This window comes from Zingiber officinale, chromosome 6A (assembly GCF_018446385.1).
Source record: "Zingiber officinale cultivar Zhangliang chromosome 6A, Zo_v1.1, whole genome shotgun sequence".
Lineage (NCBI taxonomy): Eukaryota > Viridiplantae > Streptophyta > Magnoliopsida > Zingiberales > Zingiberaceae > Zingiber > Zingiber officinale.
This window is the reverse complement of record NC_055997.1, coordinates 82,467,076-82,490,281: the sequence shown is the minus strand read 5'-3', so window position 1 is coordinate 82,490,281 and position 23,206 is coordinate 82,467,076. Positions and strand designations below refer to the sequence as shown.

Below are 23,206 nucleotides of genomic sequence, written 5' to 3'. Positions count from 1 at the left end.
ATTTTGCCTTCAAAAAGTGATCTTTAAACTTTCAAGTTTAAGGGAGTAATATGAGAATAACTAAAAATTAGGTGGGCGCTGGAAAAAATTGCTAAAGTAGGATCCAGAAAATAGACTAATTCATATATAAATAGAATTTTTTATGAACCCCACATAACAGATAGAATTCGATGATACCTTTCAGACATCAAATCTGATAATTATTCCAGAATGTAGTTCGTTTTTTATATTGGAACCTTAGAATTCACTGTTGAATTGCGTCTCGAACTGTTCCATGTTAGGCTTCGGCAGTACGACTCCGATCTCCACTCCGCCGTCCTCATCCCTGCTCTCCGCCACCGATACGGCTCCCGTCCTCGCGATCGAAGTTATTTCCACCTGCTTGGGCCGCCCCCACCCGAAGTCCGTGCCGTAGACATGAAACTTGGGCGACCCAGCGACAGTGAGGGGATGCTCGTTTACTATAGATTCGACACGCGCCAGCCATGTCTCTGCTTCTCGCAGAGGATCTTCCACGAATACTTTTATGGCATCGGCGATCGCTCTCGCCGCCACCACCACTCCTTCTTCTCCGATGAGCTCGCTGACCTTCAGGTCCACGAAGCAGGGGGCGAGGCAGTTCCCGAAGTACGTCTCCGGCAGCAGCGGACGCAGCCTCGCCTTACAGTCGGCGGCGAACAATAAGTGGGCCACTCTGTCGCCGTCGGCGCCGCCTTTGTGGATTTCTAGTGATTTGGTGAGGCAGGACCAAATATAAGCGTAGGTCACCACGATCGTGGAGCAACGCGAGATGGAAACCAATTCCTTCAGGCGTTGGATTTGATCCTTTTTGAGCGTGAAGGAGGCGACGACGGTGTCTGATAGAACAGGGTAATCCATCCACTTGTCGCTCTCGTCGTAGTTCCCGTAGAAAATTGAGTACAAGCCCCGGGGATCGGAGACCAAGCTCCGGTCAATGACCGGAGGCTCTCCGACCACCGTGTCCTCCGACAGCGCGTGCGTGGAAGCCCACGACAACATGAATTGGGTGGAGCTGGATCCGCCACAGGCGGCGTGGTGAATCGAGACACCGATGGCCACGCCTCTGTCCGGGAAGATGGTCACCTGCAGGGCCATAGCGGCGAATCCTTCGCCGGCGCCTCTGTTACGGAGCTGCGGAAGCAAGAGAAGGATCCTGTTGAGGTCGCGTGCATGGCTGCCGGAGACTTGGTCAAAGTCGTCGTCGGACTCCGCGACGTTGAGCGTGACACCGTCTCCCTCCGCGTAGTGGATCTCGTATTGGTTGCCGTCGGGATCTCTAGGCGATCGGCGGATATTTCCGGCGAGGGGGTAGAAGTGTCGGAGAACGAGGGAGAGGGAGGACTTGAGGTCGGGGAGGATGGAGGTGACGAAGTGGGAGGTGGAGTGGGGGAGGCGGTAGAAGAAGACTCGTTCCACGGATCCTCCGCGCAACCAGATGGCGTCGAAGAACGTGAGGGGGAGAGTGGTTTCGCCGACCGATCCCGGCGGCGGAGCGACGCGGGATCGCTCGAGAACTCGGAGCTCTGGTAGTTTGGCCATGGTTGGCGTTGCCTTGGGGTTGGCCGTTGGCGTGTGTGGACGGTCAGGTCTGGTCTGGTTATCTATCATTTAATTTATCAATACAAACACAGCATGAAAAATCGCATGGTCCTTAAAAAAAATATCAAATTTAATTAATCTAAATGCCTTTTTCTCTTCTACAAATATCCACTTATAAATTTTAAATGGAAAAATCCCCCAAAATTTTTTTTCTTATAACGATGGTTTGGTTAAAATTTCTTGATGGGCTAAAACCTTCTAGATTGATAATGTGAGGTCACAAATGAAGAATCTAGAATACTTCAAGCAATCTTTTCATACTCACCAACTATCTAATTTGGAGGCTTTTTGAGTCATCAATTTATTTTTGTCCAAAATACTTTAATGAGCTTAAATTGTCCATAATGTTAATCAAAACCATCAATGAGTTAAAATATTACAAATAAAGCGTCCTTAATTTTTTAGATGACCAATTTAGAATATTTTTAGAGCATTTAGGTGTTTTGCAACCTTGGTGGGCTGAAACTATCTAAAATGATTATGAAAGACGACTGTTAATTCAAAATACTTTAACATTTCATTCGTGAACTTAGATTATCAATTTGGAGAGTTTTAGGTTTAAAATACTTTGTTAGGGTGAAACTTTTCAAATTTATTATGTAAGATAATTTCAAAATACTTTTAGGGTATATTTGGTCGTAGATTATCGTTAATAACCTTGGTTATACATCCATAAAAATCTTAGTTGGTTCAGGTGATGAATGATTCCCGGGAACTCTTCCATGTTCGACATCGTTATCAAACATCATCAATCAGGGAGTTCAACCCGGAATTAGATTGTAACATCCCTAGTTTTTCCTTTGTTTTTTTTTTCAATTCATAAATGTAACTGCGGATGTCACTTTCTCATATTTCCATAGCGGTTTCTTAGTTCAAATAAAATTACATAGACGGTTCAAAAAATAACATAGCTAAATACGAAAATTAAACTAGAATGTCTTCGGATTGTACTGCCATTGTTCCGAGCTGACTCACTAGCCAACGTCTCCTGTCTCATTTGTTCCATTATTCGAAAAAGAAAGGTTAAAATCTATGAGTCAAGAGACTAAGCATATTCAAAATCATGTCATGCAACAGTTAATCCCTATAATCTAATGTACTAAGGGAAACCATGTTCTAGGTAACTAGGGACCTTCCCACTAACATACCACGAACATACATATAGGCATCGACATAAGCATGAGGGCATAAATATAAGCATACGAGCAGACATAATCATGAGCATGTACATCAACATAACATAAGTATAAACATAAGCATATAAACAGATATAATCATAAGTATGTATATAAGCATAAACATAAGCACATGAATAAATATAATCATGAGCATGTATATAAGAATAACATAAGCATAAATATAAGCATACGAACAGATATAATCATGAGCATATATATAAGAATAACATAAGCATAAACATAAGTATATGAATAATCATAATCATGAGCATGTATATAAGCATAAACATAAGCATACAAACAAACATAATCATGAGCATGTACATAAGCATAATTTATCATAAAATCTTTTTAAGGTAAGGATCGTTGAAAGTGACTAACTATCATCTTATGGTCAATTGATTAATTTCAGCTGTAAAACCATGGTACTAGGCGACGGGACATCAGTAACCACTTTTCTGTTACTGTGTTTTGGCCTATAGTTGGCGGGGTCTCTAGCAACCCTTTTATTACTAGGTCGTGGCCTATAGAAATCTGGTGTTGGGCTCCCTCTGGGGCCTTTGCCCGTAAACAAGGTCCCTCTAGGGCCTTCTCCCTCATAGTATTCCCATAAATCATTATCATAATTATTTTGTCACAGTCAACTTACTCGATATTGGGCTCCCTCTGGAGCCTTATCTTATAAACGGGATCCCTTTGGAGCATTTTCCCTCACAATATCCTTATTAAACTTTTATCATTATCACTTTAAGGTATGATAATCATATATACGAAGAACATAAACATAAACTTGCGTGCAAATTCATAACATAAGCTTAAGCATATACTTGTATATCAACATAGCATGAGCAGGCATAGCAACTTAGACATGGCATCATCGTAAATCTAAATGTAAGTATGTAAATTCATATCATATCTATAGCCTACTAAACTATCATGATGTGAAGAAAGGGCAAGCGCGAGCATACTAAGCAAATTCCAAAACTTAGAAGTTCTAGGAGTTAACATGATATCATCCACTAAATGAGAAGAAGAGCATAGGAGTCTATGAAATTCGAACCTTTCAAATGGTGGGTACTAACATGATATCATCTACTAAAACTAAGGGCATAAGGACCTAAAAAATCTGAAACCTACATGTTTATAGGAGCTAACATGGTATCATTTTCTTAACATATACTTACAAACCAAAAACCGAAACTCATTTAGGGTACCTAAACATACATGAACGTGAGGAACTAAAATAAAACATTATGTAAGAAAAACATGAAACAATAATAGAGAAACCATGATGAACAACCCCTTAAAAATAGGATTTAAAACTACTCCTATCATATCTGAGACTTGCAAGGTCTATAATATAATTTGAGCATGCAAAGATCTCTAGTTTCTAATGGAAAATAAATAGAAGAACATGAACCAATTATAGGACAACATCATGATGAATAAACTCCTAAAAACAGCGATTAAAACTAAACCTATAGAATCTGCAACTTATTAGGCCTACAAATCCACGTGAGCATGAAAAAAATCCGTAACTTCTAAGGGTAAACCAATGGCAAAACATGAGGCAAATTCTTGTATATCATCCAAATAAATAGCTCCTAAAAACAGTGGTTAAACCCCTCCTATAAATCTGAAATCCCCAAACTTTATAATTCGAATTGAGCATAAAAAGGGGCTTTTATCTTCCAAGAAAAATAACAAGAAGCATAGAACAAACAAGAAGTGCAACATCAAACTATATAACTTCTAAAATAGAATTTTAATCTACTCATATAAATCTTAATTTTATAAGTTTTACAATTCGAGTTGAGTATCATATGGTCTTCTATCCTCTAAAGAAAAACAAATAGAGGCATGGAACAAACATGAAGTACAACATTAAACTATATAACTTCTAAAACAGAATTTTAGAACTACCCTTATGGATCCAAAACCTACAAGTTCTAAATGTAATGGGAACATAAATAGTTCTCTAGCTTCTATGTAGAGGTGAGGAAGGAACCTAAATCATGGTATCATCTTCTTAAAAATACAAAAGAACATAGGGTTCCATAAACATCAAATCCATTAGAAGCATAAACAATTTTCTAATTTCCAAATAGAGATGGAGAAGGAACCTATACCATCAACTTCTTAAAACTGAAAATAACATAGAAATCTATAGAATCTAAAATCCTCCATTTATACAAACCTTTAAAAGCTTAAGGAAAGAACTTAAACTAAAGCATCACACATCAATTTACGGTACCCGAAATTCACAAGACTATAGAAACTAACTAGAGCATTACAAGTTAAGGAACATGCCTTAAGTACTTAGCTACTAACTCCTTGTCTTCTCTTGAAGAAGCTCTAGCACCGGTGAAGAAACAAAGGGAGAGAAAAATCTTCTTAGGGCCGGCGGCAACATCCAAAAGGAGGGTTTTGAAGGTAAGGTTTAAATAAGAGAGGGAACTTAGGACTTGGTCTCAATTTCTAATTCCTATAAATTTTATAAATGCTAAGTCCTATATATTATTTTTTATAAAACTTAATACTAAGTCTAAATAGAAACCTATATCCATGGTTATATAATTCCATATCTATCCACATATACAAAAATTCGTAACTTATAGATTTTATAAATGCTAAGTCATTTATTTTATTTTTATAAAACTTAATACTAACTCTAAATAAAAACTTATATCCACTATTATACAATTTTTTTCTACATACTATGTCTTATAACTTATATATATATAATTTTATATACACACTAAGTCTTTATAACTTTTATTAATAATAAAAATTTATATCTATAGTTATATATATTCACATGGGTTATATAAATTTTTTTATAATTTTACCAAGTCATATAAATTTTATTCATATTGATCCTGCCCGAAAGCGGAAAGGCAGAAAATTGGGGATGTGGCAGCTTTGCTGACCGACTACGGACATCGCTCCGCTTTGTAAAAAAAATAACGTTAGTGCCAAGCCAAGGAAGGGACCCCCAACATTGGTCCTCCGACGCTCAAGTCAGTCACCAAAATTGTAGAAGAAGTGGAGCAACAGTAGAACTAGCACCAAATAGTAATAACGCGTACGTCCGCCGGTGATGGACCCCCCTTTATATAGAGCCCTAGTAGACAACGAGCATGCTTCTCGAGGTGTGGTGTGTTCTCCAATACATCCTATGAAAGGACCTATCAAGAAAGTACCTCTAACATCATATCTTAACAGGGCATGCATATCCCTGACAAGACAATAGAAGCTTCCGCCGTACGATCTGCCTGTCGACCATGTCTCGTGTCAATGGAACTATCTCCCAAAAGGATATCAAGAGATACTACAATGGCCTCGTTGCTTGGCCGAGCGGGATAGCCGCTCGGCTGAGACTCCGTTCCATCCTTAACCAGGTCCCGTTTCTTGGTCAAGCGGGGTAGTCGCTCGGCCAAGACCCCTCCGCTCTGTCGACCTTAATTGCTCTTCCGTGCCAGGTGGGCCTCCCTCTATCGCCGCATCACAAGCCTCCCCCTTAAGTCTAGTCGAAGGAGGCTGCAAGTCCAATCGACTGGACCAGTAGAGTCTTTGGTGACTTCCACGGTTTCACCGTTCGACTACGTATTGCCAGGCTAGGCCCGTAATTGTCGCTCGGGCCATGCCTTTCGAAGCAAATTATGCCTCGACCTCTCAACTATATGATAATCCCTTATCTGTGCCCAGTCGAGACGATAAGCAACAACGCTTGGCGATTTTTCTCTTTTCCTCGCGCCTTCTCTGCTGAACGTCCTGATGTCATCTAGATTTATTGAAGATCGTGCAAATCTCTGATCATTATGACCGAGCACGCGACCATACCTTATAATTAAGTATCATTAATGTCTTCCGCTAGCTGAACATCATGTGTCCCACTTTCTGTCGCCGCACGTTTGACATGACAGGTGGATAACCACTGGCAACGTGATAGGCACCTTTTCAAATTCAACGGTTAGATCTTCTCTTAGGTTTTCGCAACCCTGGATCGAACGGCTCAAGTCAATCGGCCGCGAGGCTTATAAACCCACGTGTGTCACCGTTTTCTTCCCTCCTCATGCTTTCATCTTCGAGCTTTCTCTGCGGTGCATCGCTTCTTCTTCTTCTCCAACGATCTTTCCCGTAAGCTCCTTTACTTTTTCTTATTTGAATCTGTTCATTGTTCTTCCTCATCTCTATTTTCAATGGCCAGTTCCTCACAACCTCCTGTCCCTATCCCTGGCCTTTGGTATACTTCCACTGAGTCCAAGTTCAATGGGGACGATATTGAAAGACTGAAATCCATCTATGAGTTTCCATCCAACTACAAAGTTGCCATTCCTTCCGCGTACGATCGGCTGCACGCACCTCGACCTAGTTTTTTGTGTTTCTTTAAGGATCAGTTAACCACTGGTCTGTAGTTCCTTGTCCACCCTTTCTTCTCTGCAGTCTGTAAATATTTTTGTATTTATCTTAATCAATTAGTGTCGAACTCCTTTCGGCTGCTGTGTGGGGTCATAGTTTTGTTTCACCTGCACAACATTCCTTTGACTCCTCAGGTCTTCCATTACTTTTATTATACTAAACTGTCCGAGCCAGAGACTTTTTTGTTCCATGCCCGAGTGGGCTTGGACTTTTTTGATAAAATGTCATCCTCCAACAAGCATTGGAAGGACCACTACTTCTTCGTTTGCTTTCCCGAGCGATCAGATTTCCTGACCAGCTAGCAGCTAGAAGTGACGAGATTACCAGCGCTCAAGAAGTACAAAAGCCGATTGGACTGTCACCAGGCAGCTTCAAGCTTAGCGGGTCAGAAGTACCACATTCATAAGTTGTTGTTGGAAGGTGTCTTTTACGTGTTCAGCTTGAGTCTGATCCGTACAAAGCTTCCGTTCAGCCTAGGTATGCTCTTTCTTTCCTCAATCTTTGAATCTAACTAATTTTTCCTCCTCTTTTGCACCTCGAATCATGTTGCGAGCATGTCTGGCCAGCAAGTACAAGCTCGCGGACACAGAGATCTGTTGGTGCAATATCTTTTAGGTTAAGGTTGACTTGGTTGACCAAGCTTGAGTCTTGGTTTGGGTTTCGATGTTTGACAATATATTGGGTTTAGATGATATGGACAATGCAGGTGCAGTTGTTCATTTGGGGAGATTGTTGATACAATTCCCGCTTGGTCAAGGTTGACCAGTTGAGATGTGAAGGAAAGTCAAGTAGGTCAAGGTTGACCGGATACTTGACTGGAAAGTCCTGGTGAGTGAAGCCAGGCAGAAGAAAGTCCTGGTGAGTGAAGCCAGGCATAAGAAAGTCCTAGTGAGTGAAGCTAGGCAGAAGAAAAGTCCTGGTGAGTGAAGCCAGGCAGAAGCAAAGTCCTGGTGAGTGAAGCCAGACAGAAGGAAATCCTGGTGAGTGAAGCCAGGTGAAAATCCTAGTGAGTGAAGCTAGGTGAAAGTCCTGGTGAGTGAAGCCAGGTAGTTGAAAAATCCTAGTGAGTGAAGCTAGGTGAAAGTCCTGGTGAGTGAAGCCAGGCAGTTGGAAAGTCCTAGTGAGTGAAGCTAGGTGAAAGCCCTGGTGAGTGAAGCCAGGCAAGGGAAATCCAGATGGGTCAAGGTTGACCAGACATCTGGTGAAAGCCCAAGTAGGTCAAAGGGATTGACCAGATACTTGGCAAGAGGAGAAAAGTCCAAGTGGATCAAAAGGATTGACCAGACACTTGGTGAGAGAGTCCTAGCTGGTCAAGGGTGACCAGATACTAGGTTTTATGTACCAACAAGTCATGGTTGACTGGATGTTGGTTTAGGGGGCTTTGGATTTGGTTTGGGCGAAAACCAAGATCTGAATCGATCAGCCGATCGATTGGATCATGCCTAATCGATCGGTCGATCGATCGGGTGAGTCCCCGCGATAAAGCTCCTCCCAATCGATCAGTGGATCGATTGGGGAGAAGCATCAAGCAAATAGAACACCTCTGGATCGATCGACCGATCGATCCAGAGCCCCCAATCGATCAGTGGATCGATTGGGAGGCGCGACTTCGCGCGATAAGCCCTGGATCGATCAGCCGATCGATCCAGGCATTTTTCCAGAGCACAGAAGCGCTCTGGATCAATCAACCGATCGATCCAAAGCCTCCCCGATCGATTGGGAGCAATCCAATCGATCGAGATTCGACTGTTGGCATCATTTATAGCTGCAGGCGTTCGATTCCATCGGAACATCTTTGGCAGAGCTCTCGGCTACTTCTCCCGATCTTCACTAGCGACTCCACAGCATCTCTTGAGGTTCAGATCGCCAGTTCTTGAAGGATCTTGGAGAGACATCCAAGTCAAGAGGCGAGAACACAACAAGAAGGAGAAGCTAGAGTTTTCAGTTGTAAAACCTGTAAGATTTCTTGTATTTGTGTTTCCCTTTGCTTTCTTCTTGTATTGAGAGATTGTAGGGCTTCTCCACCTTTGGTAGTTACCATAAAGGAGTGTTATTCATAGTGGAGGGTGCGTGAGTGTGTGGATCCTTGGATTAGTCACCTCTTGTGAGGTGGATACCAAGTAAAATCCATTTGTTAGCATTGTTGTAGTTGTTTCTTGTATTTTCGCTGCACATCTTTGAAGAAACAAGCAACGTCAAGCACGAAGATCGCACCGAGCTATTCACCCCCCCTCTAGCTCCATATTTGGTCCCAACAAGTGGTATCAGAGCGAGGTCACTCTTCACCAGAATCATTGTCGGAAGGGGCAAACATAACAAGAAGAGCTAGAGGATGAAGAAGTTGGAGCAAAATTATCAAAGTCAAAGAATTCAAGAAGCTCAACTTCAAGATGTAATTCCAAGATGGACTTGGATTTGACACAAGGGTGGCTCCACCGTACACATCTACAAGCTTCGATCTTTGGAAATCAAGGATCAAAAACTTCTTAATGATGGAGATAGAGCAATGGTTTGCTCTTATGGAAGGCTTCGAAGCTCCAACGAATTCAAAGGGCAAAGTTCTCAAGAGGAGCAAATGGAGCCTGGAGTAAGTCCAAAGATGTGAGGCAAATGATAAAGTGACCAAGCTTTTGGTCAATCTATTGCCTAGCCACATTCTTGGAAAAATTGGAGAGTTCAAGGATGCCAAGGAGCTCTGGAGTAAATTGGCATCAATCCATGAGATCCCCTCCACTGTACCAATCCAAAAAAAATCTAAAGAGGGTGACTCATTGGAGCAAGACCAAGAGGAGGAAATAATTCTTGCTAAGAAGAATGCCCAACTCTGAAGTTGAGAGATGCTCAACTTCTAAAGAAGAAGTCCAAGAAGCTTCATCTTCAGAGGAATGTAATGAAAAGGGCAAGGAGGGAGCATACTCCTTGTTCCATATATAAGATGAAGATGAAGAAGCCTCCACCTCTAGGATTGAGGGGGAGCAATCTTTGGTGACGCCGGATCAAGAAGAAGGAGAAACTTCTACATCCGGGTCAAGAGAAGAAGTGGAGGAAGAAGCTTTCACCTCCACAAGTCAAGCTAAATCAATGGGAGGAAAATCATTTGCGGATCAAGAGGAAGCCTCTACCTCCGGATGCAAAGGCAAAAGTGTCATCCCTACACATGAAGGTATAAATGTGTCAATTAATAATAAAAATCATATCATATGCTTTGAATGTAGGGAACATGGGCATTACAAGAGTAAATGCCCTAAATTGGCCAAGAAGAAGGGCCAAGTGGCACAAAAGGGAAAGGAGAAGTCCAAGGAGACCATCCCCAATACAAAGAAGAGCAAGGAGCACATTGTGTGCTTCTCTTGCAATCAAAAGGGGCATTACCGAAGTCAATGCCCTAAGGGGAAGAAAGGCGGTCAAGGCTCAAGGAGGAAGCTCAACTCAAGGGGGAGCCTCCAAGGTAAAAAGAAAGGTAAATTTTATTGAGCCTACCCCTTTAAATTATAGTAAAAAGCATGCTAGTTCAAGTTTATATCATTTTAATGCTATTTACCATGAAAATAGGAGGCATGATAAAGTTAAGGAAAATCATGTACCTTATCATGCTAAAACTTCTCAACCTAGGTTTAGAAAGGTAGATAGGAATTTAGGTAAGAACCCTAAGGATTCTAGGTATTTTCCTAAGAAGAAGAAAAATCAAGTTTTTAGTGAAAAACCTAAAGTTGAAGAATTATGGAAGGAAAATCAAGTCTTGAGGTCAAGACTTGACAAATTAGAGAGGACTCTTAGAAAAATCACAAATATGACACAAGGGTCCAAGAGTCAAAACCTAGGTCTAGAAGTATCAAAGTCATCCAATGGTCATAAGGGTCTGGGATACAAACCTAAAACCAAGAAGGATGTAATTTCTTTCCATAGGGTTCCATATAGCTATGGAACTAACCCTAGGCCTAGTGGGCAAGCCAAAAATACTAGGGAGGTTATCCCTAAGAGTATTTTTGTAAAAAATGTGACTAAGACTCCTAAGAAGTCTAAGAAAGTCACTAAGAAGGTCACAAGAGAAGAAATTCCTAGGGTTGACCTAGAAAATGTGACCAAGGCTTCTAAGAAGCCAAACAAGGTCACTAGGAAGGTATCTAGGGAGGTTATCTCTAGTGAGTACCTAGAGCATCCAAGGAGCACCAATAGGTGGGTTCCTAGGAGCATCTTCTCTATCCCATAGATGGGTTAGAGAGTGTCAACTCTAAGTGGAAGGGTAGTTAACCCAATCATGATGAAGTTGACACTCAAGGAGCATTTTTAAGGTTATTATTAACCTTTGAAAATGAAGAGGATAAAGGATTTACTCTTGGAAAGAATAAAATGTGTCATATTTTGAGAAATTGGATGAAAGCTTAAATGACACAATTTGAGAAAATCATAAGAACTACCAAGTTGGGATTTTGGTATGTTCTTAAGAAGTTAAAGGCAAATTTAAGCTTTAACCCAAATTGATTACTCTTTGAAAGAGTAAATTGTGCCAAAATTTGAGGAATATGCTTAATTTAAATTGGCACAAATTAGGAAAAGCAAAAGAAATGTCAAATTTGGGTTTTGACATTTTCTTGAGAAAATTGGGCAATCTATGGTTTAAAATTTTAAGTTAGCTAAGGGTTAAGGATACTTAGGTAGGTAATCTAGGTATTTTATCTATGCTAACTTGCCATGCTTTGCTTGCCCATCAAATGCCATGACATCATATTTATTTATTTGTGTTTGCACTCATGCCTTATTATGAAAAACACAAAAATACCATGTCATATCATCCATACATCATATAGTTATAGGAAATTTTCTTTTGAAAATTATTTCTTTTCGATGTATGTCATAACATCATCATGCATCATTTTAATTCCTTGTTTATTAAGGACTAATGGCATTAATTAACAAGTAACATCCTTGGTGGATGTCTAATATTCAAAAATGCCTAGATGGATATGCATGATCCCTAGGTTAGGGCAAAACCAAACTTTACATCTCACAAAGATCCATAAGGTGACTTGTATGTATTTTAGTGCACATTAGATACAAGTGAGATGTTAGGATGATGAACAAAACTCAAGATGTTGATTTAGTGCATTCTTTTGAGTTTTAAGTTCATCAAAACACATAGTTATGTGTTTTTCCCATCATTGGGAAAGTTAATGTACAAGTCATGTGCATTAAGCCCAAGGAACATGGTGAGATATTGGTTTTGAAAACCATTTTAAAATGCTTTTGGAAAACCTTGGTGAAGGCTATCTTTTGATAGTGATCATCATTGAATAGTTGAGCACAAACTAGAAGAAAACACTAAAGTTTATACAAGTTTTTTAGTTTGTGTCAATCTTTGAAAAATATGAAGTATTTTCTTAGAAAACTATTTTTCCATGATAATATATGGCCTATATAATGTCTACAACGATTTTCAAGATTTTTGGATCTTTTAGAATTTTCTAAGGTCATACTATCATAAAAAATTCTTAGTCAAATTTTTTTAAAAAAAATCTTAAGGCAAAAAAAAATATTCTAAGTTAACTTTCATAAACAATTTCTAAGGTAATTTTTTAAAAAAATTTCTAAGTCATGTTAAAAAAAATTAAATATTTTCTAACACAAATTGAATAACTCTTTTAAAGCATTAAGTAATTTAAATTAATACTTTTTCAGTTAGTCAATTAAACTTTTCATGTCGATACTTGGCTTCCAGGTCATGGCGAGGCACTAGACCTTCTTGGTTATTGGAGCAACAACCACTTCCTTAGACAAAGCCTCATAATGAAATTAGTTGTTTAATTTCCTTGCTGAAAATGCTAAGTCTAATTTTAATTTTAAATTAAACAAGTTTTTGGAACCCAGTAGAGGTTCCTACCTACAGCATTAACCAAGTATTTCCTAGGTACATAGGTTTTTGATATATTTCTAATTTGACTTTGATGAAATCTATAATACCAATTTAAACCTCTATAATTTCTAAAAGTAGAAATATTTGGACCATTAGATTTTTTTTCAATCTTTCTATTTCTTCTTTTAGTTTTTCATTTTCAATTTTCAATTTTTCAAAATCCTCTATAAGACATGATTTTGCCAAAATTCTTTTTGTTTCTAAAATTTCATTTTCTAATTTGGTATTTTTATTTTCTAATTTATACATGGATTTTGCCATTGCCTTAATACCAAAGTAAAGTTCATCAGGGGGTAAGAGGCATACCTCACTTACCATATCAGACTTGAAGCCTGAATCTCCCCCTGCTTCGCTACTTCCATCTGAGGTCGCTCCCCCTTCATCGATGCTGGGTTCTGATGTACTCTGTCCTTCGTAGCTTGCCATCAGTGCTATCCCGACATATTCTTGAATCTCGGACTCAGATGAAGAAGTGTTGTCCCAAGTAGCTTTTAGGTTCTTGTGCTTCTTGGGAATCTTGCCTTTGTCCTTCTTTAGTTCTGGGCAGTCTTCTTTTAGGTGTCCTTCCTTTTGACACTGGTAGCAACGCATCCTTCTTCTATTTCTTGGATTCTTTTTATTCTGCATTTCTTTAAATTTATTAGCTCTAAAAAACTTTTTAAAGTTTCTTACCATGTACGCTTCCTGATCATCCTCTGAGTCTGACTCGGGTTCATCCCTTTTGGTTGCGTTTAGCGCAATCATCTAGCTTGATTCCTTTGTTCCTGCACACCTGGTTTCATGCAATTCAAGAGTAGAGAATAGTTCTTCCAAACTACTTACCTCCAGGTCTTTCAAAATGTGGCATCGACAATTGATGTCCATTTTGAAGTTCTGGGAAACGCATTGAGTGCGTAGCGTATTGTGTCCCGATTTGTAACCGTTTCTCTGAGGTTCTCAAGACCAGTAACTAGTTCTTTTACCTTCGCGTGTAAATTGGCTACCTTCTCACCTTTTTCAAGACGTATGTTCATCAGCTTGTTCCGGAGGATGTCTCTTCTAGAGAGCTTTGCTTCGGACGTGCCTTCGTGGAGTTCCAGGAACTTCTCCCAGAGTTCTTTAGCGGATGAATAGCTTCTGATGTCGTTAACCTCTTGAGGTGGCAACACGCTCAGTAGGTGATATTCCGCACGGCTATTTGCTACAGACTCATTCTGCTCCTTCTTTGTCCAGTGGCTCTCTTCTTTCTTCTCCGTCTTGATTCATCGGAGCTACAAAACCATACTTCATAATAGACCAAATTTCAAAATCAGTTCTTAGGAATACCTCCATACATCGGTTCCAGTCTGCGAAGTCCCCCTCGAATTTTGGTGGAACGATGAATTGGTCCGGCCATCTTGTTGCTTCGATCGATGATTAGTCCTCCTGAAGCGCCTTGCTCTGATACCACTTGTTGGTCCCTTTGGAGGCCGACAAGAGGGGAGGGGTGAATTGCCTTACAAAAATTAAACACAAAGCCTTTCTCGGATATTCAACTAATTAACAGACACTTGTAATAAAAAAGAAGAGACTAAATTAAAAGATCAGACACAAGAGGGTTTACTTGGTTTGCAATCAGAGGATTACTAATCTAAGGCAAAGATGACACACTATCTGATTCTCCTCTGGGCGGAGTAGCCTCTTACAACGTTGACAGTACAAAAGAATAGAAAGCATAGAAAGAATAGAATTACAAGTGAGTTGAATGATCTGTGCAAACCAGTGCTATATTTATAGCACTGGTCGGGGCACCCTGAAGGGATTCCTGGCGCCCTGGGGGGATAAAACTTTATCCCTCAACGTTCAGATCGAGTTTGACTCGATCTGGTCAACATCTTCGGTCCGGGCGCCCCGGTCAGCTCCGGGCACCCCGGACCCCAAAAGTCAACTCTGGTTTACTTTTTCCCTCCGGTCGCTCTGCTTTGGTTTAGTTCGTCTCGGTCTGGGTCTTCAACTCCGGCTCCGCTAGCTTGGGTGATCTCGGCCATCCGGAATAGGGCTCACCCGAACCCAAGTTCCTGCCTTCTCCTCGAGCAGCCTTCCTTCCCGGTTTCTCATCCCTCGAACGCCGCGCGCGTTCTTCTCGTTCACCGGTGTACTCTTCTGCGGTCACCTCGTCCCTCGGACGCACCGAGCCCGTCGTCTCTCTCCCCGTGTCGTCCTTCTCGCTAGCCACGTCTTCCGCTCGACTTCCTGTGTTCCTAAGCTCCTGCACACTTAGTCACAAGGGTTAAACAAACGCAGGACCTAACTTAGCTTGTTTGATCACTTCAAAACACCTTGGGGTTCCAACAAGTATGACTTAGATTTCGTCTTTCCGAGACCGGAATCTAGTCATGATCTTGACTTAGATATCCGAAATGGATCTAAGTCGGATCGACGCCTAATGTTTCCTTCCTGGGAACGCGTCCTCACAGTCACTCCCTTCCAGTGACTTACGTTTACTCACTTGCCAGACGTCCGGTCAACCCTTCGACCCGTTTGGACTTCTCGCCAACTATCCAGTCAGCCCGTCGACCTAGCTGGACTTCGTGCCAAGCATCCAGTCAGTCCGTCGACCCGCTTGGACTTCGTGCCAGACATCCGGTCAGCCCGTCGACCTGTCTGGATTTCGCCTGCACACTCGGTCAGAGTGTTTAGATAACGACAAACCTAACTTAACCTAATTTGTCATTCATCAAAACCTGAGTTAGACTGTTAGTGCTAACCGCACCAACACCACAGGCTCGCTTATTTGGAGCACGAAGTCCAGCAGCTGCATGCTCTAAGCGGCCAATCGTCTGCTTCACAGACGCACTTGGAGCAAATGAGCATCGAAGTGACACAATTAAAGGCCAACCTGCAGAGGAGTTCCGAGCTCCTAGAGGCAGAAAAGGGAAAGAGTTCCTATCAGGCAATGCAGCTGGTGAGGCTCAACAAGAAGGCCACCTCCTTCGAACCGAAGATCCACTTGGTCAACACCAGGAAGCTCCGAGCTATCGAGGATTTGGAAATCAAGAACAAAGAGTTTTGGGTATTGGCTCAGAGTCTGAAGGAGGCGGAGGCCTCCCTGAATGCCAAGCGGGAGGGTTGATCGGTCGAACGCTCCACTGCGAAGACCCAGCTTGCCACAAAGGATAAGGAGCTGGCCAAGTTGAAGGCGGACCTGGAAGCATCCCGAGCAGCCCTCGAGATTTATCAGGGTGCTGAGTCTAGGCAGTTTGAGCTCATGAAGTGGGATTACCTCCACTCGAATGTCATCAATGACCAGCTCAATGACCGAGCGCTCCGTTTCTTCAACCTTGCCATCGATGGGATGCTTGACCAGTTGAAGGGCGACGGCTATATCCCGACCGCTCTGACAAAAAAGGTCATCAGCCGGGACAAGATGACCGAGTCATTGTTCGAGGATGTGCTGGATTACCTCGAGTGAACCCGCTCCTGCGATGTCAACCTCTTTTTTGTGTTGGCTTGTACAAACTTTGCAAGTGTTAATGTAGAGTAGCACGTTCGGGGCGTACCCTTTTATTTAGTGTTATTCCATCATGTTGCGCCGTTTGGCGCTTCTTTGTTCAGCTTTTGTTGTAACCACCCATGCAATCATCGCTACTCTGTTGGAATAGGGCTCTGAGTCACTTATCGTTTTACAGAAAATTTCCAAGTGTGGCCCCATAGACTACCGATTAGTAATGTTATATTTGTCAATCATCATTATTCGTACTAGGCTTAGCTTTAGAGCAGTCGATCACGGGTTTAGAGTCGCTGCTCGCCTGTTGATGAAGACCCAGGTTTAAAGTGGTCGCTCGATGGTTGAAGTGTGTAGACACGAGTTTAAGGTCGTCACTCAACCGCTGATGTAGACAAGGGTTTAAGGTCGTCATTCGACCGCTGATGTAGACGAGGGTTTATAGTCGTCGCTTGACTGTTGACAAAGATAAGGGTTTAAGGTGTTATAATGTATACTAAAAGCCTAGCTTTTGTATAAACATTTATTTTAAAATGAGAATCACATTGGTCAAATGTCTGCATTTAGTTAAATGCAGTTGTCCATTTAATTTATATTGTAGATAACATGGTGTGTGGTGTCACACAGAAGATCATGTTATCAATTCCTTATAAATTATAAATAGTAGCTCACAATCAAGATGGATTGGGACAAACCATTGGAATTGTTATAGTGTAATTTGGTATTAGTTTATCTTGACTATAAAGTTATACTAGTACACTATGTGTGTATTAAGAATGACCATTTGAGGTTGTTCCTTTCATACTGACTGCATAAAAGAACAGAACCTCTGTTATTATGGATGTGCGTACTCTTAATCCCGATATAATAACAAGCACATGTACTTAGTATTATTTCTTTAATTTATCAAAGGGTGAGATTTATTTGTTAAATCAATATGACCGATAAGTTGGGAAATAATATTATTTATATGGTGTGTTGTTGATTATAGAAGGAAAATGTGTCCTATTTATTAGAATGATGATGCCCCCTTGAGGAGCTCATAAGGATTATCATGTAAACCCTGCAGGTGGACTTAGTTCCGACATGACAATGAAGTTGAGTGGTACTACTCTTAGAGCTATATGTTAATTAAGTGAGTTGTCAGTAACTCATTTAATTAATAATGGACATTCGATATTTTAAACACATGGAGATTAATGCACTTATGATAAGAAGGAGTTCATAATGTAATATGGGATAGGTGCGGTAGTTCAATAATAATTCTTTAGTGGTATGAGTTATTATTGATGAACTTGAGTTGGGTGTCCGGGTTGAACACAGGAAACTCAAACTCATCAGGAGGCCAATTCCTCCTCTAAGTCCCTGTTGTAGCCTCTATGTATAAAACCTCGTATCCAACCAAGTCTACTTTTTACCCAAGTAATGAGTCGGCCACATCCTTATTTGGTGTCCAAGCAATGGGTCAGCCAAGCATTGCTTGGAGCCCAAGGGGTGGCCAGCCAAGCCTTGCTTGGTGCCCAAGCAAGGGGTCGACCACAAGGAATTAAAAGAGAGTTTTAATTTTAGAATATTTCCTTTTTGTAGTCATCTACAATTATTTAAAAGAGAGATTTTAATTTTAAAACTTTCCTTTTATAGCCATAAGGGAATTAAAAGGGATTTTTAATATTTTAAAATCTTTTCTTTTATAGCTATTCTCCAAGGGATTAAAAGAGATATTTTAAATTTTAAAAACGTTCCTTTTTTGAAGCCATCCACAAGGGATTCAAAAGAGAAGTTTTAATTTTAAAAATCTTTCCTTTTTTTGTAGCCATCTACAATGTTTAAAAGAGGAATTTTTAATTTTAAAAATTTTCTTTTGTAGCCATCCACAATAGGAAATTTAAAAGAGAGATTTTAATTGTTGTTAAAATCTTTCTTTTTTAGACATTACCAAGGATTATAAAAGAGGATAGATGGTGCCTTAAAGGAATAATAATGATCTACATAATTCCTCTCTTGTTCTCTTCTTGGTGGCCGACTCCTCTCTTTTCCTCTTTAAGCTTAGGGTCAGCGACTCTTTGATTCATTGGTGGTCGGTTGCTTGAAGGAGAAGAAGAGGAGAAGGAGGGATTCTACCTTATATATCCTTGGTGGCCGACAGCTCTTTGTTTCCTTGGTGGCCAAAACTTGTAGGCAAAGAAGGAGCTTGGGTGGTGTCGTCTTGGTAGATCGTCGCCCATACGACGTCCAAGAAGAGGAGAGGAATACAACAGAAGATCAAGAGGACTTTGTCTACGAAAAAAGGTATAACTAGTTCTTTATTCCGCAGCGAAACTAGTTTAGTTTTTCTTTGTATGGATCTTGAAATACCAACACAAGAGGCTAGCGATTTTGTGTTTCGATTTTGTGCTTCGATTGATGTCTCTTTAGTTAAACCTAGGGTTTACTGTGAGGAGTTTAAATATTCAATTTCTTTAAAAGGCTTTGTCTAGGAAGTGGTGGATAATCCTATAACTAAGAAGACTGAGTGCCTCTCCAACGACATAGAATCCAATTCTTGAAATAGATATTTAATCAACTTCTGTAATATAGTTTAATTTCTGAAGAACTCATGGATTGAACTTGGATTAAAAATGTAAGTTTCGTTTCCAATCCAAGTTTAACCTCCTGAAGAACACATAAGTTGAACTTGGATTAATAATGTTAAGTTTCATTTGCAATCCAAGTTTAACTTTTGAAGAACACATGGGTTGCTAAGAAAAGTTTTGTACTTGTATAAATTTTTATACAGGGGAAACAGAACGGAAATCCAAGCAGCACCCAACATAAGGTCGTCGCTCAACCACTGACATAGATAAGGCTTTAAGGTCGCCACTCGACCGTTGACGTAGACGAGGGTTTAAGGTCATCACTCAATCGTTGGTGAAGACTAGGGTTTATAGTCACCGCTCGATTGTTATAATACATGGGTTTAAGGTCACCGCTTGAATGTTAACATAGACGAGGGGTTAAGGTCGTCACTCGACCGCTGACGTAGATGAGGATTTAAGGTCGTTGCTCTACCGCTGATATAGACGAGGGTTTAAGGTCGCTGCTCGACCACTAACGTAGACAAGGGTTTAAAGTCGCCGCTTGACCCTTGACGTAGTAGAGGGTTTAAGTTTGGTGCTCAACCGTTGACGTAGACGAGGGTTTAAGGTCGTCGCTCAACCATTGACATAGACGAAGGTTTAAGGTCGCCACTCGACTATTGAAATATGTAAACAAGGGTTTAAGGTCGTCGTTCGACCGTTGAAATGTGTAGACTTTTAACTTGGTCGATTGGTTCAAGAGTCTGGAACACTTATGACTTTATTCATATTTGTCCTGCATCCAGAAGACATGCATGCACTTATACAGGTACATCTATATTTATTCACGCACCTCTCACCCGACCCTATAGGGTTAGAGATAGTTCGCGCTCTACGGCCGCTCGAGCTGTCTTCTGTCTTCATCCTCTAAGTAGTAGGCTCTCGAGTGGAGCTTTTGCATGACCTTGTAGGGTCCCACCCATGACGCTTCGAGTTTGGTGACATCACCGACTAGCTTTATTCTCTTTCACACTAGATCGCCGACTTAGAAGGACCTTGGAACACCCTCCGGTTGTAATTCTGCTTCATCCGCTACCGGTATGCTATCAACTGAACAACTGCTTTATCCCATGCCTCGTCCACCAAATCGAGCTCCATAAGTTTTTGCTCGGCGTTCCCCTCATCGTAGAGCTGCACCTAATCGAATTCTACTCCGACTTCCACCGGGACTAATGCTTCACCGCAGTACACGAGATGAAATGGTGTTACGCCGGTCGCCTCCTTTGGAGTTGTGCGAAGGGCACACAGGACGCTGACTTAGCTACCTCCTGCGTGGTCGAGCCGAACTTGTAAACCTCTGAGGATCTCCCGGTTGGTGACTTGCGCTTGGCCGTTGCTCTGGGGGTAAGCCACTGAGGTGAAGGCTTGCTGAATGTCATAGCCTTCACACCACTCCTTGAGCCTCCGACCGGCGAACTGCCTCCCGTTGTCCGAGATGATCCAGCGGGGGATGCCGAACCGGCACAAGATGTTCTGCCAAACGAATTTGACTATCATTTGTTCAGTTATCTTTGCTAATGGATCGGCTTCCACCCATTTTAAAAAATAATCCATGGCGATGAACAGGAATCTTCACTGAGCGATCACTATTGGAAATGACCCAACGATGTCCATTCTCCATTGGTCGAACGAGAAAGACACCGTGGATGCCTTCATCTCCTCAGTCGGTTGGTGTGGAATACTGTGATATTTTTGGCAGGAGAGGTAAGTAGCTATTGTCCGAGCGGCGTCCTCTTAAAGTGTAGGCCAAAAATATCCGGCTAGAAGGATCTTCCGGGCTAATGATCAACCGCCCGGATGACTTTCACAGGAGCCCTGATGTACTTCTTGGAGGATGTACTCTATGTCTTTTGATCCAACGCACTTGAGCAGTGGCCTCGAGAAAGCTCACTTATAAAGTTGGTCCCCGATCAGTGTAAATCATCCGACCCTCTTTTTCAATAAACGAGCTGCTTCCTGATCGAACGGTGTGCTTCTTGATTGAAGGAATTCAATCAACGGTGTCCTCCAATCGCTTGGGAAGGAGAATCCTTCCATCCAATCATTGTGTGCCACCAGTGAGACCTACTCAATCGGGTGGTTTATCACAATCGGGGATAATGAATTAGCTAACTTAGTCAATTTGTCTGCTACCTGGTTGTCTGATCGGAGGGATCTTCTGTATAATGATTTCTTGGAAATTTACATTTAGCTTCTTGAAGGCTTCTGCATACAGCTTGAGTTGGGAGCTGCTTATTTAGAATGTCCACGATAGCCATTAAGCGGCTAACTGGGAGTTCGAATAGATAAGGATTTTTGTAGCTTTGACGTGCCGAGCTTCTTGTAGGCCGACTATCAAGGCTTTGTATTCGGCTTCATTATTTGTCACCTGATAATTCAACCGAACGGACAGCTGCATCTGGTCCTCCCAGGGTGAAATCAACAGAATGTCTATCTCGCTGCCTTGCCGAGTGGATCTAGATCGGTGTTCTGGACCTCTCTGATGAAATCGACCAAGGCTTGGGATTTAATCGTCGTTCGAGGCTAGTACTGAATGTTGAACTCACTGAGCTCGGTCGTCCACCTGATCAGTCGTACGAATGCCTCAGGATTTAGAAGGACTCTTCCCAAGCACTGTTGGCCATCACAACAATTGGGTGTGCCAGGAACTATGGGCAGAGTCTCTGAGTGGCTAGCACTAATGTGTATGCTAATTTTTCAAGACAAGTGTAGCGAGACTCTGTATCTTTTAAAATATGACTTAAAAAATATAAGGTTATTGTTTGTGGTTGTTCTGCTTTACCAATGTCGAGCCAACCGCATGCTCGATGAATGACAGGTAGATCTAGAGTGGTTCGCCAGCGCTCGGCTTAGCCAATACAGGCAAGGAGTTGAGTTATTCCTTAAACTCTTCCAGCGCCTTGTTGCATTCGGCATCCCATTGGAATTTCATCGCTCGGCGCAGCACTTTGAAGAAAAGATGGTTTCAGTTGGATGACTTGGAGATGAACCTTGACAACGCGGTGATCCGTCTGGTTAGTCGTTGGGTCTCCCTCAAGTTGTGAGACGGGGGTATATCTTGTAGCGCCTTTACCTTGCTCAGATTTGCCTTGATGCCCCGTTCGATGACGATGTATCCGAGGAAGCGACCACTCTTCACGCTGAATAGACATTTGTTGGGTTCAACTTTATCCCATATGCCCTTAAGGTTCGGCATGTTTCCTTGATATCTGAACAAAGTTCAACAGTTTGGAGAGATTTTATTAATATGTCATCAACATATACCTCTATGTTCCAGCCGATCTGCCGACGGAACACTTTATTCATAAGCCTCTGGTAGGTGCCGCCAGCAATCTTCAATCTGAATGACATTACATTGTAGCAATATGTTTCATCGGTCATGCTGAAGCTGACATTCTCCTGATCCTCTCGGGCGAGTGACACTTAGTGGTAACCTTTGTACGCGTCGAGTATGCAGATCAGCTCGCAACCTACTATCGAGTCCACCATCTGATCGATCCTTGGCAGCGGGTAGAAATCCTTCGGGTACGCCTTATTTAAGTTGTGGAAGTCGATGCAGACCCTCCACTTGTTGCCCGGCTTGGAGACCAGCATGACATTAGTGAGCCAACTCGGGAATTGGACTTCCCGGATGTGTCCGACATCTAGAAATTTTTTGATCTCCGCCCGGATGATCAGGTTCTACTTTGCGCTGAAGTCCCCCTTTTTCTGCTTCACAGGCCTAGCGTCCGGTCGGACATGAAGCTCGTGCTAAGCCACGTTTAGCGAAATACCAAGGAGCTCATGTGTCGACCAAGAGAACACGTCATGATTTTGTCTGAGGCAGGCGACCAACTCTTCCTTCTTCTCGCTCTCCAAGTCAGCGACGACAAGGTAGTTGCCTCCGATTAGCTTAGGTGAATATGCACCTCCTCCTTTTCGTCATATCCCAGCGTAGGAGGTTTCTATATGATAGCATTCACCTCCAAGCACGGGTTCTTCCAAGTGGCCTTTGCTT

General features: G+C 41.7%; 1 protein-coding gene across 1 annotated transcript; it reads right to left on the bottom strand.

Moving 5' to 3' along the window:
- Nucleotides 1-237: 237 nt before the first annotated feature.
- On the bottom strand, nt 238-1,560 carry LOC121994988 (anthocyanin 5-aromatic acyltransferase-like). Its single transcript, XM_042548854.1, has one exon. The coding sequence runs from the start codon at nt 1,558-1,560 to the stop codon at nt 238-240; it is 1,323 nt and encodes a 440-aa protein (XP_042404788.1).
- Between the last annotated feature and the right edge of the window lie 21,646 nt (nt 1,561-23,206).

Bases quoted from the DNA above. Each gene is read 5' to 3' on its own strand.
- LOC121994988 (XM_042548854.1), bottom strand. From the start codon at position 1,560: ATGGCCAAACTACCAGAGCTCCGAGTTCTCGAGCGATCCCGCGTCGCT.